At 31.2% G+C, this 16,514-nt stretch overlaps 3 protein-coding genes across 3 annotated transcripts; 1 reads left to right on the forward strand and 2 right to left on the reverse strand.

Annotated features, from left to right (window-relative positions):
• Window positions 1-5,128: 5,128 nt before the first annotated feature.
• LOC115877676 (lysosomal thioesterase PPT2 homolog) lies at window positions 5,129-6,561 on the forward strand. The gene is made up of 4 exons (XM_030893970.1): window positions 5,129-5,563; window positions 5,615-5,864; window positions 5,931-6,204; window positions 6,261-6,561. The coding sequence occupies exons 1-4, from the start codon at window positions 5,435-5,437 to the stop codon at window positions 6,457-6,459; spliced, it is 852 nt and encodes a 283-aa protein (XP_030749830.1). The 5' UTR covers window positions 5,129-5,434; the 3' UTR covers window positions 6,460-6,561.
• On the reverse strand, window positions 6,488-7,245 carry LOC115877746 (transcription initiation factor TFIID subunit 10). Its single transcript, XM_030894087.1, has 3 exons — window positions 7,002-7,245; window positions 6,746-6,928; window positions 6,488-6,659 (listed from the first exon to the last, which is right to left on the reverse strand). The coding sequence occupies exons 1-3, from the start codon at window positions 7,107-7,109 to the stop codon at window positions 6,552-6,554; spliced, it is 399 nt and encodes a 132-aa protein (XP_030749947.1). The 5' UTR covers window positions 7,110-7,245; the 3' UTR covers window positions 6,488-6,551.
• Window positions 7,246-7,680: 435 nt separating this feature from the next.
• On the reverse strand, window positions 7,681-15,022 carry LOC115877822 (porphobilinogen deaminase). The gene is made up of 9 exons (XM_030894180.1): window positions 14,629-15,022; window positions 14,469-14,541; window positions 14,219-14,405; window positions 13,899-14,163; window positions 10,331-10,552; window positions 10,122-10,269; window positions 9,889-10,061; window positions 8,165-8,252; window positions 7,681-8,085 (listed from the first exon to the last, which is right to left on the reverse strand). Exons 1-9 carry the CDS (start codon window positions 14,671-14,673, stop codon window positions 7,862-7,864), a joined length of 1,425 nt encoding a protein of 474 aa, XP_030750040.1. The 5' UTR covers window positions 14,674-15,022; the 3' UTR covers window positions 7,681-7,861.
• Window positions 15,023-16,514: the final 1,492 nt, after the last annotated feature.

Below are 16,514 nucleotides of genomic sequence, written 5' to 3' on the forward strand. Positions count from 1 at the left end.
GTAACCATTCAGAACGTCAAAATTAGTGGTAGCAATTTTCAATTAGTAGAAAAAGTTAAACTTTTAACTTTTGCCACTAATTAAACTTCAAACTTTGCGAGTAATGTCATTTTGTCCTTTAATTATCAACCGTCATGAAAACTTGTGGTTAGAAATGAAAAGTTTATTGTTTTATAAGCTAATTATTATAAAAATATATTATATAAATTTTATATTCTATAAATTTTAATTGCATTTTTTAGAAATTGTGAATGATGCCATCTGGTACATTGTTTGACTGGGGAACTCAGTCATTTCCTGTAATGACGGATATTTCAGTGAAACGCCGTAATTAAAGTAAATTATTTAAGTTGGTTTGCCGGTTTTAGGCCATTGAACTGAAGTCTGTGTTGCCTTTTAGTGCATCAAAGTAAGATATTTTCCGTAATTACAATATTTAAGATAAAAATACATCGAAAGGTTTCTAATTATCTGTATTCTTGTAACGAAAGATGGAGGTTTATAAAATAAACCTAACAGATAAAAACATTATTGACTATGAAGACTTATGATTATATAAATATTTCCGGTAATAAAATCAGTAGGGACTGTCCAAATTTTAAGAAATCACCCTGTACAGTTTCTATTTTACGAACGGTGATGAATGTACAAAATGTTATCTTAAATATTGGAAAATACTTTACTTTGATGCACTAAAAGGCAACATTGTCTTAAGTTCAATGATCGCCTAAAACGGACACATACATGGTAACTTAAATAATTTAGCTAATTACGCCGTTTCACTGAAATATTCCGTCATTACAGGGAACGCCTGAGATCCACAGTACCAAACGATGTACCAGTGCCGGTAATACGTGAAACGACTAGCCATTACAGGGAATGACGGAATTCAGTATATATAACGGGTAAGGGAAAAAACAACGATGTCCATTTTATGGGGATTCTTAAGTAATTAATTTATAATCTGTTGATACCAAGTCCCAAACACATGCTAAATTGTAATTGAGTATAACAAACGATGTACAAATAAAAACGTTTACAGTGATAAATTTTGTATATCTTTAACATGATATTTGGCAACATTAAATAAGTTTCCTCTGTAAAAGTCAGTTTTATGACATCGTCAGTTTTTTCTCTTACTCTTCCTATGATGCCGAAACATGTAAGTTTATTTTCAAAGCGACAATTTTATTTAAATTATGCGAATGCTTAATTTGACATGAAAAACGTTTGTATCTATATATGTATGTAATATGAATTGATTACTTTATTTTTACCATTTATACTAGTCTTATAAATAGGCAAATTTAAGCGGGATACAAGTGCTTTTTTAACTTATAATTTCTGTGTAAATTTAGTGATTAAGGACAGTATAACAGTTGTACCTAAATTGGTGAATTTGTTGATAAGAATTTGCCAAAAAAAGTATATAATTAATTGTGTGTACTGGCAACAGAGACAATGGATTGATTTAAAAAATACCGGTGTTAATTTTTAGAACAACTGTATGTGTAAACTGTGCGGTTTGTTTTATACCAACTATACTATCCATTGATTTGTTGGCTGTGTACCGAAATTTTAGTACGTTAGTTTAAAAAAAATGGTGATCATTGGTGATTGCTTACATCATAAAGGTTAATAAAGTATTTTTAGTATGTTTATGTTCATCAATTTAATTATTTATTGTTGCGTGACTAATAATATTTTTATTTAGTTATATTGACAAACCGATTGTATGATTCTTGCAAAATAAAATTAGATATTGTTTACCTTTCGTTTTATTTCAAACCAAGTCAAACGTACAGATAGAGGATTGATTGACATATTCAATTGTTTTCGGTCACTTTCGGTTTCACCGGAAATGACTACAACTTATGATTTTTAAGTGGTACCCTCAGTATTTTTCTACTTTTTTCGGTAGAAAATGATACTCTGAATAGAATGACATATCACATGTCAACTTTTGACATTTTCGCATATGGTTTATTTGAAATTGTAACATGCGGTTCATAACGACAATTTGACTCGAAGTACCAAAAGTGTGGTATCAAATTATTCGTAAAAAAATTATTTTTCTAAATATGCTAATGAGTCATCCTCGTTCCATTTGAAAAAAATTGAGATATGATCAAAAATACGATTTCGGCATCTTTTAACCGGCCAGGACAAGACACTATAAACATTAGACGATCAAATCTATTTTTCCAAGGCTCCTTGATTAAAAATTAGTGTTTTTAACACAGACATGGCACTCTAGATTGAGATATAAAATACAATTTGTTTTTGAGCGAATATGTCAAAAGTTGACATATGATATGTCATTCTATTTAGAATGTCATTTTCTATCGAATAAAGTAAAAAAATACCGAGGGTGCCATTTAAAAATCAAAATTTGTAGTCATTTTCGGTGAAACAGGAAGTGACAGAAAACAATTGAATACGTCAATCAATCCTAATTTATGTCATATGCTAATATACCAAATCTCATTTTTTTATCTAAAAAAATAAAAAAGTTATAGGGGTGAGCCACTTTTGAGACGCACCCGGTATATACGGCGTCGTATAAATTTGCTACCTGCAATGTATGTAGAAAATTCGCTAGGCTTTTTATCGAGTATGTCACATTAAAATCGGATTTCAATTTATTTCATTCTAGGATCGCTTGCGTTCGTCGCTTGGTACTCGTCACTTGCATCACTCGTTCATAATCGAGCGATGTGGGTTATTTCAATAATCGAGTACTCGAGCGAATTTTCGCTCGAGTTATCCCATCACTAACTATTTTGTAGACACAGCATTTTATCTAAATATGTCCCCGGATTGGCTTTACAAAAAAAATAACGTTTTTTATTATTGAAATTTAGAGGAAAATGCATTCTTCATAAAATTTTTTGCTTGTTCTAAAATGGTTAATCCCATTTAGACTTTTTCAAATCTTCATACCGTTTAAAAAAAATAATAAACCATGAAAATACGGTTTTGTTTTAGGCGAAGTCCTAAAAATCAAAAGGCGTTTCTATGGTAATATCATTTCGATTTCATTCTTGATACCATAGATAAATGAAACAAGTTTAGATTGGAAAGTGCCCATAAGGACAATATAAACGCTATTTAGCGCTATTCTTGCAACGGTCGCGAACCAAAACTTTTGAAAATTTCGGAGCGGTTCGGCTTTTTCCGGAATTATATCGCCAAATATTGTTTATTCAAATTTATTATTATTTTCGTTTAATTTTATAAATAAAATACAGTGTGTTGCATACAAGAAACTTTATTTTATATAAGGACGCATGTATGAAATACCTATGAAACATTGGAAACCGACGTTATGCCACGATCCACGATGGTTTTTGCAGTTCACAGTTCACAGCACAGCTTTTTAAGAAGAAAGTCTTACCTAAAATCCTTGGATACAATACTCCACCAGGAGCTACGATTATCTTTGGGTGTCTTTATGCCTTATCTGGATATTCTTCCTTGTGTCACAGGAGAATTCTCCATACTCTTAATTATGGAATATCAATTAAGTCAAAGCTTTTTTTGATTGACTATGGCAAGTTTTTCAATTTACAAGACAGTGAAACATATACCGTTCATCCAAAATACCAACGCAACGCCCCATTAATATAAGATACCACCTATTTTCTTCCCAACAAAACATTCCTAATATCCCTGTACCTATCCACTTTTTCCGACACACTGCCCCCTTAATGGAAGGATCTTATTTCAGTTAATGTGGAACTTTGTACATTAAAAAAATCTGAAACATCCAGATATCTTTACAAAACTAGCCTATAATAAATTTTAGACGAAAAATATCGTGACTTTGTTTTTACACAGATGGCTCGAAATCTGACCAAGGTGTTGGCTGTGCTTTTTACAGCCCGGTTGCTAATAAAAAAATCAGATTACCTAATTTCTCTGGTACTTTAACAGCCGAACTCACAGCTATTTATCAGGCTCTTGTCCAAATTCGGAGCATGCCACCGATTGTGAGACAGGAAATTGTAGAGAGAAACAAGCCCTATAACATAGGATACAACATTTTAATGAACAGTGCTTTCAATAAAATCAATAAAATGAAAAATATACGAAATAATATACATGTACTGATTTCTTTCGAAAATCGACAACTATGAAACTATTATCCCTTCACCGACACAAACGGTATATTGTGAGACAGGAAATTGTAGAGAGAAACAAGCCCTATAACAGGATGCAACATTTTAATGAACAGTGCTTTCCATAAAATCAATAAAATGATAAATATACGAAATAATATACATGTACTGATTTCTTTCGAAAATCAACAAATATGAAACTATGAACCCTTCCCGGACACAAACGGTACATTGTGAGATAGGAAATTGTAGAGAGAAACAAGCCCTATAACATATAGAGGACACCACATATATTAACTGCACATATACATATATAACCAGAATATAACTAACTTACATATTTACCTGGGAGATGTAAAGAGGGCACACAGTTCTTTATTTTCTTTAGTAGCATTTCTACATCACTATTTGTAAAATGCTTATTACAAATATACACTTTCTTGTATACTTGTTCTGGTGCCAAGGTAGAAAATTTAGTATTTCCTGTTGCTCTCCACCAAGACTGGAATAAATCCCATTTATATTTGGGATTAGGAATACGGAATAAATATGCATTTTCATCGTTGCGGTAGCTTCTACCACAACCAAACACTCCACAACTAAAATGAGCAATTTCCTAAAAAATAAATAAAAATTAACTACTTTTACTATGCAAAATTATTTATAATAAACTTACCGTTTATACGTACGTCGATATATGCTAGAAATAGGGTACAAGTTAATATTATAGTAATCACGAAAGAAAAAAAACTTAGAAAACAACCGATCAACGCAACAAACTTTGAAATCGACGCGTGCCGCGCCGTGCGCTTCATCTGACAGAAAATGGCTGACTAATGGGTGTTTAACTGGTTGCATTCAGTACCTAGCGCCATCTAGTTGAGCTGCGCTAATTAATTTCTTGAAAATATTTGGCCTATATTCAGGCCCCTGGTCTAAATTGTAATCTATGGTTAATTACTAATTAGACTGGTTTTGTTTTCTATGGACTGGTTGTTGCCTTGTTCTGTGAATTAGACAAAGAGCAACAAATGGCAATAAAAATAAACAAAGACAGCAACATCATAGAAAAGAGCAACATATTTTATCATTACCGATTGGAATAAATTTATTAAATTTGAATACAATAACAAAGAGAATATAAGTCATATATAAGTTCGCTGATATCTGCGGTTGATAATGATATTATTAGGAAATTAAATTGTTTATTAAAGGCGTTGCAAAACATAACTATAAAGTATGAGTCTTGTATATTCTATGAGTTAAAACAAGACCTTTATTTTGTATAAACATCTTTTAATATATTTTTAAAAATGTGGACTAGAGTTTTTGTGCTAATAACACTCTTAAAATACATATATTCTTACAAACCAGTGATACTTATACATGGAATATTAACTGGAGCGCATAGCATGGAGATTATAAAAGCTCGAATCGAAGAGGTTAGTAAAAATATTCAATAATTATGGTAATCTTTATATTTATACTTCTAGAAACACCCTGGAACAGTCATCTATAATATTGATAGTTTTGAAGGGTGGTCCAGCTTGGACAACATGTGGTACCAAGTACAACAAATTACTGAGACCCTATACAATGTCACTGAAGAATACCCCCATGGTATTCATTTATTAGGGTATTCTCAAGGTGCACTGTTAGCTAGAACTGTATTACAGGCTAATATTGATCACAAAGTTCACAATTTTATATCTCTGAGCGGCCCACAAGCAGGGCAGTATGGTAGTAAGTACATTTTAAGTTGTTCTTATTAGATTTTGAGGGCATAACTATTAAATCTGGACTTTTTAGCTCAGTTTTTACACTTGTATTTTCCCGGCCTTGCTTTAGAAACGGCTTTTGAACTATTTTATTCCAGAGTAGGCCAACACATCTCTGTAGGTAATTATTGGAATGATCCCTACCATCAGAAACTCTTTCTAGAATATTCTAATTACTTACCATACATAAACAATGAGTTACCGTCAAATAAGAGTGAAGATTTTAAAAATGCTCTGTTAAAACTGAAGAAAATGGTACTAATTGGGGGCCCAGACGATAACGTAATTACCCCCTGGCAATCTAGGTAGGAATAACCCATTTTTCTATTGAGAAAAAATTATTATTTATTTTTCTCTTTAGTCAATTTGGATTTTATAATAGCAACGGTACAGTTGTTAATTTCATGAACAGAGAAATATACACTGAGGATAAGATTGGATTGAAGACCCTGTATGATCAGAAGCGATTAAAGATTATAACTGTGCCAGGAATAAACCATTTTCAGTGGCACATAAATGTATCGATTGTAGATAATTATATATTACCTTATTTAGATTAATATTAATTTGTTTACAAATTTAAACAACTAGCCAGTAATATTAATTTATTAAAAGATTATTTGAATATAAACTATTTAATTGAACCCTTGATTTAGACGTAATAGTGTGGTTTTTTAATTACTATCCCGAATTCAGCCAGTGCAGGAGTTAAATCTTCCATAGTCAAGCAATATCGTTTATCTTTTATACTTTTTGAACTCTAAAACCAAGTAAAAACGGTATTTAAGTAGTTATTGAACCCCTGTCAGAGAAAAGTAATTTTTTGAAATTATTTTGTTTCTTTACCTTTGCATTGCCCCCGTGACTTGTTCCTGCATTGGTAGACCTCATCTTACAATGTTGTAAAGCGTCGTTTGCGATATCCGAGATAAATTTCTGTGCAGCAATTGAAATGAGCCGTAGAAGTCTGGGGTCCTTTGGTTCAAAACCGGAAGATCTCAAGTAATAGGCTGTAACAGCATCAGGAATCTAAAAATGATGTTGTTTAAAGGAATGGATAATGCACCTAGCTATTATAACATAAAAATACACTAATACATACGGTTGGTGTATAATCTTCTAATTGTCGGAGAAAATAACTTAGGGGTTGCCCCAGAGTGACTGGAGCAATATCTTCTTCCATTTTCTCGTCGTTCATATCACTGTTCATTATAATAGAGTATAGTACTTAATAAAATAAGTTTCTTTAAATTTGTTTACGCTAGGAAGTGTATAATTTTTAGAATAAATTGTTTTTAAAACATTTCTGGATCAATAATAAATAATAATAAATGTCAAATGTCAGCACCATAGAAGAAAACAAATTAAAGGCACCACAGAGGACATAAATGTGGCAGAATAATTAGGGATGGGCGAGTTAAAAAAAAACATGGATTAAAAATCTAGTTTTTTACGTGTAAAATAGCTTAGATTTTAGTGGTTTAAAATTTTTAAAAGGGTATTTTATAAACTCTGTTAACGGTTAATGCAAGTAAAGAAACATATTTTAGTATATCTGTATGTTGGTCTTTTTATTACGCGAAGAATTCGAAATTTTGGTAAAAATAACAGAAATTTGTTGAGGAAGGGAAATGCCACTATAATATTCTTCATTTTATTAAAGATTTTATTGGGTTTTTACATTTATTACGTGTATTTCACGCCAAAAAGACAATGACAAGTAGATGCAACAGTCTAAACCAGACTAAACTAAACTAGGCGAATAACAAAAACTACATTTGTTCATCTTTTAATTTTATATATATTTTAAAACCAACATAGATATAATATTTAATACTCAAACCGTAAGCTAAATTTAAACCAATTTTATAACAATAATTTACCACCATTCTAGACCTATTTAAATAACCAAAAAATATAACGAATATATTAAATAAAGCAATCATTTTCCCTCTATATTTCTTAAGTTTTAACTTTCGTTCCACCATGTACAATCGCCTGAGCCTTACTCATTATATCTAGGGCCCCTTTTTGGATCAGATTCCTAGCTAGATTTTCTCCCAGTATCTGAGCCTTTTTTAAATTTTCTTTTGTGATACTTTTATGAGAAACTAAACCAACAAAAAGATTGCTGTTGTTATTCTCTATACTCACTGAGGGGGCACTAACAATATTATTTAGTCTTTCTAAAAATAAACAAACAAAAAAAATGTACAATTTATTTTAAGTGTAAAATTACTTTGTGATTTTCAATGAGTTACTTACCTGTAGTTTGCTTTAAATATGGACATTCTTGAGCAATTTTTTTTATTTCTGCTGGTGAACCATCTAGAGGTAAATGATTGTGGATTGTCTGTTTAAAAAAAAAAAATATACAGTATATTATATGTTCTATTAATATAAACCAATGTACAGGGTGGCACCTCTCATAGACGCGGAGACTCCAAGGAAAACGGTAATTGAAAGCATTTTATAAAAATATAGAGTTGTACAGGGCATCCCCAAAAAAAGTTACGCATCAAAGTTGTTTTTTCTAACGGAACACCCTATATATTAATCGATTTCTAGGAAGAAAATAAAAGTGAGTTTCATTAAAAAAGTATATTATACTTATAGTACGAGAGCTAGCAACGTCGGAAAAACAAGTATTTTAAGACGTCTGGCTCTTTGATACATCTTTTACTATGCTCTCTAGAACAGCATGAGGCCCGTCTGACTGCCGGTAAACGTTGCGTTCCCTACTGTGCATTGAAAGAAGATCCTATATTTTTATTAGTCCTTTAAATTCTAGTATTGAATATAAACCGACCGAGTGTCCATAGCTCCGCGCGAAGAGGTTCTGCCTATCAAGCGAGGAGTCAGAGTTCGAATCTGGGTCAGTGCAAAAACTTTTTTATTTTATTTTCGTTTATATTCTGATAGTAAAGTATTAAATATTTGTTTTTATTTAATAACCAGAATTATTTAATACTTTCCTATCAGAATATAAACGAAAATAAAATAAAAAAGTCTTTGCCCTGACCCGGATTCGAACTCTGAATCCTCGGCTCGTAGTTGGAAACTCTACACACTGAGCTATGGAGACAGGTTCGATTTATATTCAATACTAGAATTTATAGGTCTAAATTAAAAAAAATATATTGGATCTTCTTCCGATGCGCAGTAGTGAACGCAACGAGTATCGGCAGCCAGATGGGCCGCATGCTGTTCCCGAGAGCATAGTAAAAGTATAAAACGATTAAACCTTAAAACTAGATTATACGGAAGAATAAGGAACCTTTATTCTTCCGCAAATATATCCATAGGATTAGATCCAGGGGCACTAAGTCAGGTGGCCTCGACGGCCAACGGCTGGGATCTTGGTTAGCTATTCAATTATTCTTGAAATTGACTGCAAAAATTTGCTGATAACTTCAGCGTTCAGAGGCGGTGCGTCGTCTTGCTGGAAAAATATGTTTCCGAGTTCCATTAAGGGCATATCATCAATAAGGGGTCCAAAGTAAAGCCTACTAGTTAAAAGTGGCCAACTTTTATAAATTCTGTATTTCGAAGGGGATTATAACAAAATATCAAGAGTGCTATATTTTTGGAAAGGTAATTTTAAATTCTTTTCAGTTAATTAAAAATATAGAGGGTGTCCCAAATAAAAAATCAATTTTTCTGTTGATAACTCTTAAATTATTAATTTTAAAAAAATTATACTTAAACCATTAAATTCTACGTAAAAGGTGCTTTGGAAATGTTTCAATAAAAATACAAAATTTTCCATAGCAAAAAAGTTACAGGGATTTGTTAAAAATGCACATTTTTGAAAAACACCCCGTAACTCCGAAACGGTAACAGATATTGATGTGCGGTTTTCACCATCATGTTTTTGATGAAAATTGAGCTCCAGACACCGATATTAGTTTTCGTCTATCTCCTATAGAAAAGGGTGTTTCCATTTAAAAGCGTCGAATTTGTCCCACCCTGTACAATATTATATTTACCTGTAGATCTCCTTCTAAGTATGGACACTGTCCCATAAAATCCAAGCCTATAGGCAACTGCATGGGACATTTTTCATGAGGATCATTTTCTAGTAACTCTTTTGTAATATTTAACCTAGTTTTTTTAGCTGGAGGCATTTTGTTCGGGGAAACGGGGCAACTAATACAGCATTCTATAAAACAACATAACAAAAATCATGTAAACTATAATTTTTGTATCGATTTTCAATTACCTATGTCGATAATTTCGATAAAACCGTTTTTATAGGGACACTCTGCACATTTGATACTATCTAATACATTTAATTGAGTCTTAGCATTATCCAAAACTTCTTCTTTGCCATCCAAAGACCATACTGCACCTTTTAGAGATAATTCTACCTAAAATTATATAGAATTTCGTTAATTTTTTCCTAAATAAATTAAAAACACCTATTTTTACCTCTTTTTCTTTGATTAAAATCAAATTAGAAGTCACAGCTACAGGGGCACTACAGCCACCTCCCAGAGTTTTTAAAAAACTTCTTTCTGCGATTATCCTTAACGCTGTTTGGAGATCATACAGTGGTTCTAGTAGTTTTATTATGTTTTCATCGTTTTCCCTACATTCTACAGCCAGTGCCCCTTGGCCCACTGCATAGAGGAATTCCTCAGAATCAAGCATCTAAAAGTTTATAAAAATAACACAAAAAACAAGAATAGAAAAAAACCAAAGACATCTAAATAAGAGGGAGACTATACTCTAATACTCCATTTAAAAACTCTATTTGTTTACAATCTTATATACTTTAAAACTTTTATGTGAGTTAAAATGAGTTAGGTACATAAATAATGGCAACGGTGTTGAGTTTCGTGTGCATTTCTGCCATTTCGGTCGAACAATTGTAAAAATTAATTTTTGTTTATAATATTATATTAATGTAATATAAGGTACTCTATAGGTACCCAAAAAAACATAATAATAAGATATTTCGTTTTCAAACGGAAGCCGCAGACCTAACGAAATTCGCAGAAATTTATCATCGTCGCTTTTTGTATAAACGATGTTTGATCGCGGTAGTTTCGTCTCCCTTTATATAGATAGATGTCTTGGGTAGAAAAACACTAACAGCACAAAAATTACTCTAAAATACAAGACACTTTGCAATATAATGTTGCAAGACGGGTCAACAAGTTAAACACAAAATTGAACCCAACTCTGAAAAGGCTTTTAGCCATTGTACTGGTTCAAAAGACTACGAAAGACTGTTTAAAAATCTTTTACCATATTTCATTTAAATCTTTTAGAAATAGAGTAAATACAGACATAAGAAACAATTTATTATGTCTATGTGCTGTCTAAATATCCTAAATATACATAAAATCATGTTAGGATACTGGGTTTATTATATTGACAGAAAAGACTGAAGAATAGAAGAATACTAGGGATCAATAACACTAAGAACAATATTGTAACCAGTTAATATCAAAGCTATTGGGCCAGTGCCGTGTCATAGAGGGTTAATATAAAAAAAAATATTTTGATTAAATAAAAATTGCAATTTTAAAAGTTTCACAATACTTTTTTAAAATTATTATTCGATGTTTTTTTAATTTTATATTTTAAATTTGTCTGCCTTTTATAATAAAACTGGTTATTAAATTTTTTAGTTCACAAAATTAGTTGTAAATAGATTGACAAAATAAAACATAGGGTAGGTATATGATATGTACTACTAGTTGCTCTTTAAAAAGGTTTTAATTTGTTTTTATACTGAGTAAAAAAAATTCAAGTGGCATGGCGTAGTTTAAAATTTTAATTTAATTTGGATAAAGATTTGTATGTCTTGAAATGTTCTATCCTTTTTTAATCTCTCTATATTAGTGTCAATTTTTAAGCAGTTTAATGTCAATTTTAAAAAAATTGTCTAGAGATTGACCTCCCTAAAATTATTATCGACTGTCGATCCACAGCCGTATTTGACACCGTTTTTTCTGTGATACAGTATATTATTTATTTATTATAGTATTAAAATTAGATTAGATTATAGACTATATAGGCAAACGCTATATACGGGAGCTATTATTATTATTAAAATTAGGGATTACTTTTACTAACAGTAATAACCACAGAGTTAAAAATAAGTAATAACAGCTTTTTTAATTCAGGAGTGAACTTTATTTTTCTTTAAAAATAAAGAATCCTTTGATATTAACAAGCCACAGATATAACACCAGGCATTCTGTTTATAATTATCCAGTACACAGGCTTAAATTATCTGAATTAAGACATTATTATTATTGCTTGAAAATATTTAACCACCTAGCAAATTATACAGGGTGGACCGGACTGTATTCCGGAAACTTCGGCAGCATATTCTGCAGATTAAACAGGGTGAGCTTCAGAGATACAGGGTGTAGAAGTTTCATTTTTATTTCGATTTTTTCCAAATAATTTCTGAAGCAACGTCAATATTTGGATGAAAACTGGTGTCTGGGAGTTTTTTGACGTTATAAATTTGATTTTCATGTCAATATGACTCCTAATTGTACAGGGCGCCACCTACATATTTTTAAACTGGTTTGAAAAGTAATCACTTTTCGTCCATACCTGTATAAAACTACTGAGTAAAAAAATATACATTTACAACTTTTTTTACGTAAAAAAAACGTCTCTTGGTAAAAATCGCTACGAGTAAAGCTTGATTTTCATGCATCCGTTGTCCGACGATACGTTGATACGATATTAATTTTATTGGTTGTATTTAAAGGCTTTGATTGGTTAACCGTTTCTAACAAATCAAAATCTTTAAATTCAACCAATAAAATTAATATCGTATCATCGTATCGTCGGATAATGGATGCATGAAAATCAAGCTTAAAGCTTCATTTTCATGCATCCGTTGTCCGACGATACGATGATACGATATTAATTTTATTGGTTGAATTTAAAGGCTTCGATTGGTTAACCGTTTCTAACCAATGGAAGTCTTTAAATTCAACCAATAAAATTAATATCGGACCATCGTATCAACGGATAACGGACGCATGAAAATCAAGCTTAAGCTGGAGTCTCATGCATCCGAAATCCGATGGTACGACATCCGAAATTTGAAGTTATCCTGTGAAATAAAAAAAGCCGGTCACATACATCCGATAGTTCGTTCCGAAATTTGACAGTTTTGACATTTTTCTGCTGCATTGAATAGAGATTCATGTCATGTTTATGTAAAATCATAAATTTGAAATGTTTTTGTGCCAAAAGTTCCACAGAAACTGTTTAATCATCATTTTTTCGCAGAAAAATTTATGATTAATTTACAAAAACTTACAAAAATGACTGATTAACAAAAAAAAAAATATTATTTCAGTCAAATAACTATACTCAACGTGTGTTTATTTTTTGTCAATAATGACATGTATTGACTATTTCCATTCTAAATATCTTTAGAACTGTTGCTCGTAGAGACTTTTACCAAGAGACATTTTTTACATAAAAAATCACGGAAATGTATATTTTTTTACCCATTAGCTTTATACCGGTACGGACGAAAAGTTATTATTCTTCAAAACAGTTAAAAATATGTAGGTGGCGCCCTCTACAAGTAGGAGTCATATTGACATCAAAATGAAATTTCACATGACAAAAAAACTCCCAGACACCAATTTTCATCCAAATATTGACGTTACTTCAGAAATTATGTAAAAAAAATCAAAATAAAAATGAAACTTCTACACCCTGTATCTCCGAAACTAAGTATTTTAGGACATACATTTATACAAACTTTTTTACTTATTTTTATCTGCAGAATATACTGCCGAAGTTTCCGGAATACAGTTCGGACCACCCTGTATAAAAGAAATATTGTGCTTTGTAAAAATCTGTTACATAAATTTTTGTTCTTAATCTGAGGTAATAAGTAATTATTAAACTAGGTTAAGTTATTGTTGTTTTATGACCCTATTTCCTTTTATGATATTGTAACATACTTTTGAAACAAAGATTATTTATTATTATTATTAGTGCTTACCTTTGAAATCCTATTTTTCCAACCAATCCTAATAAGACCTGCAGAAGCCAGAATAATAGCTTGATAAGTGCCTAAATCATCCAGTTTTTTCAGCCTGGTATTCAAATTACCCCTAATATTCTCAACCTTTAAATGTGAATATTTTTTAGCTAACTGTGCAGTCCTTCGTAAACTTGATGTACCAATAACACTATTCTCGGGCAATGTTGCAAGAGAGTAATTTTTTAAACCTTTCTGTAAAACTAAGGCATCACGGGGATCTTCTCTGAATAAAACAAGTTTTAAAAGCTTTTTAATGTTTTTTTTTTATTGTATTTTACCTCGATAATACTGCTCCTATTGCCATGCCATCTGGTAAAGTTGTCGGTAAGTCTTTCAAAGAGTGAACAACAAAGTCAACACGTTTACTGGCTAAAGCTATTTCTAATTCTTGAGTGAATAGTGATTTTTCGCCTATTTTCGGTAAGGGAATATCAAGAATTTTGTCACCTAACGTACTCATTGTAACTGAAAAAAATCATTCATTATTATAATGTTTGAATTCAATATACTTAAATGTTTGTATCATACCAATTTCAAAGTCCTTATCAGGATGAAGCTGTTTTAACAGTGCTATAACATGTCTTGTCTGGACTAAAGCCAGCTAAAATATTATAATAACATTAATAACTTAAAATTTAAAATAGATCAAATTTTTTCATAATTATTTTATTAAATATATATTATTTACCTCGCTTTTTCTAGACCCTACGTGAATTTTTGGTTCGCCACTCATTTTAGATCAGTACTAAATAATAATAAAATAATCTAACAGGTGTATAATTGATACTTATCTTTCTTTTTAACTAAAAAAATGACTTTCTATTTATATTTCGTAACCTTTGTAGCCCATTGAAAAGTAAGGTTATGTCAGACGTCAAAAACTTGGTTAAAAAAACCTTGGGTTAAAAAGCTTTCTTATTGGGAGTGGTTATTAACCCGGTTAATGGGGTTATTAAACTTTATTTTAAAGCACCAGATTTTGTATAAAATATATATTTTAGCTAGAAATACAAATGTAACAGTGGTAACAGTGGTATACCGTAACAGTTACACAGGACACAGGCCTTTTTTAAAGATAACTTGATAAAATTGATTAAACTAAATCGTAATAATATACAGTAGATTCTAAAGTGGGGTCTAAACGCAACGATTTGCTTGCGCCGACAAAACAATCAATAGCGTGTGGACAAGCAAATTGTACGATAAGTCGTTCCGTGTGGAGTGCGCTTAAGTACCTATTAGGCTAAAATTTGAAAGTCATCCAACAAATTGTATTTTTTGAATTATAATCTGGAAATAAAACAATGACTGATCAAAATTATTGTTATGAATTCATAGAGTTAAAAATTAAAATATGAATTGTATAATTTGTTTTGGTTTGGCACTATATTGCACTATATACCTGCACTATATTTTCCTATGCTCGTACAATCTGTATACAGGGTGTCCCAGGCTGAGCGTGTATTAGAAGTTTCTAGAGAACTACAATATCTAGATCGGAGATTTTTTGCGTTTCCCAACGAGATCTATGATTTAAAAATACCGTATGATCGAATAAAAACGGCGTCAGCGATAGCCATGAAATGAAGATCGCTGTTATTTTATATGTAAATTTATATGGGAAATGTCATCGATCGTCATTTCCCAGCCAACTGGACGCCGTTTTTTTCATACGGTATTTTCAATATGGCGGCACTTCCGGAAATACCGGAAGTTGATAATAACATCCTTAAGTTCAATAGGCTACCCCTAAAATTTAAACAATTTTTTGTCAATTTTCGGTATTTCCGGAGGTGCCGTCATATTGAAAATATTTTTAGTCGATATAGATCTGGTTGTGAAACATTGATGTGCAAAAAATTTTCTATGTATATATATTGTATTTCTCTAAAATCTTCTAATGCACGCTCAGCCTGGGGCACCTTGTATACAAGAACTTAGATAATTAATAATTATATCTTAATTTAAACACCATTGTTAAAAAATATTCCATGTCTTAATCAGATATTATATTTCTTATCATATTATTATCACAAATGCAAGTAAAATATAAGTTCGTATAAATGTATGTCCTGAAATCCTAAAATGCTTAGTTTCGAAGATACAGGGTGTAAAAGTTTCATTTTTATTTCGTTTTTTTCCAAATAATTTCTGAAGTAACGCCAATATTTGGATAAAATTAGTGTCTGGAACAAGTCTGGAAGTTTTTTGACATGAGAAATTTGATTTTGATATCAATATGACTCCTATTTGTACAGGGCGCCACCTATATATTTTTTAAATGGTTTGAAGAGTAATAATTTTTTCCGTACCTGTATAAAACTACTGAGTAAAAAAATATACATTCCGTTACTGCTTTGGCTTTGGAGCAGGCTTTGGAAGCAGAAGAAGGTATCTTAATGTAGTTTTTTAGTTTCTAATCTTACACCAGGGTATTTTAGGTACTTATATAATGAAGAAGTAGTATTATTTGTAGACTGATTACACATTTAATAAGTTATATTTGGTTTGGAATAGTACAATAGTACCATGCACAGAAAAGCATTCGTCCATCATTGCATCAGCGTTTACCTC

This window comes from Sitophilus oryzae, unplaced genomic scaffold (assembly GCF_002938485.1).
Source record: "Sitophilus oryzae breed Bouriz unplaced genomic scaffold, Soryzae_2.0 scaffold_1000_pilon_pilon, whole genome shotgun sequence".
NCBI classification, from domain to species: domain Eukaryota; kingdom Metazoa; phylum Arthropoda; class Insecta; order Coleoptera; family Curculionidae; genus Sitophilus; species Sitophilus oryzae.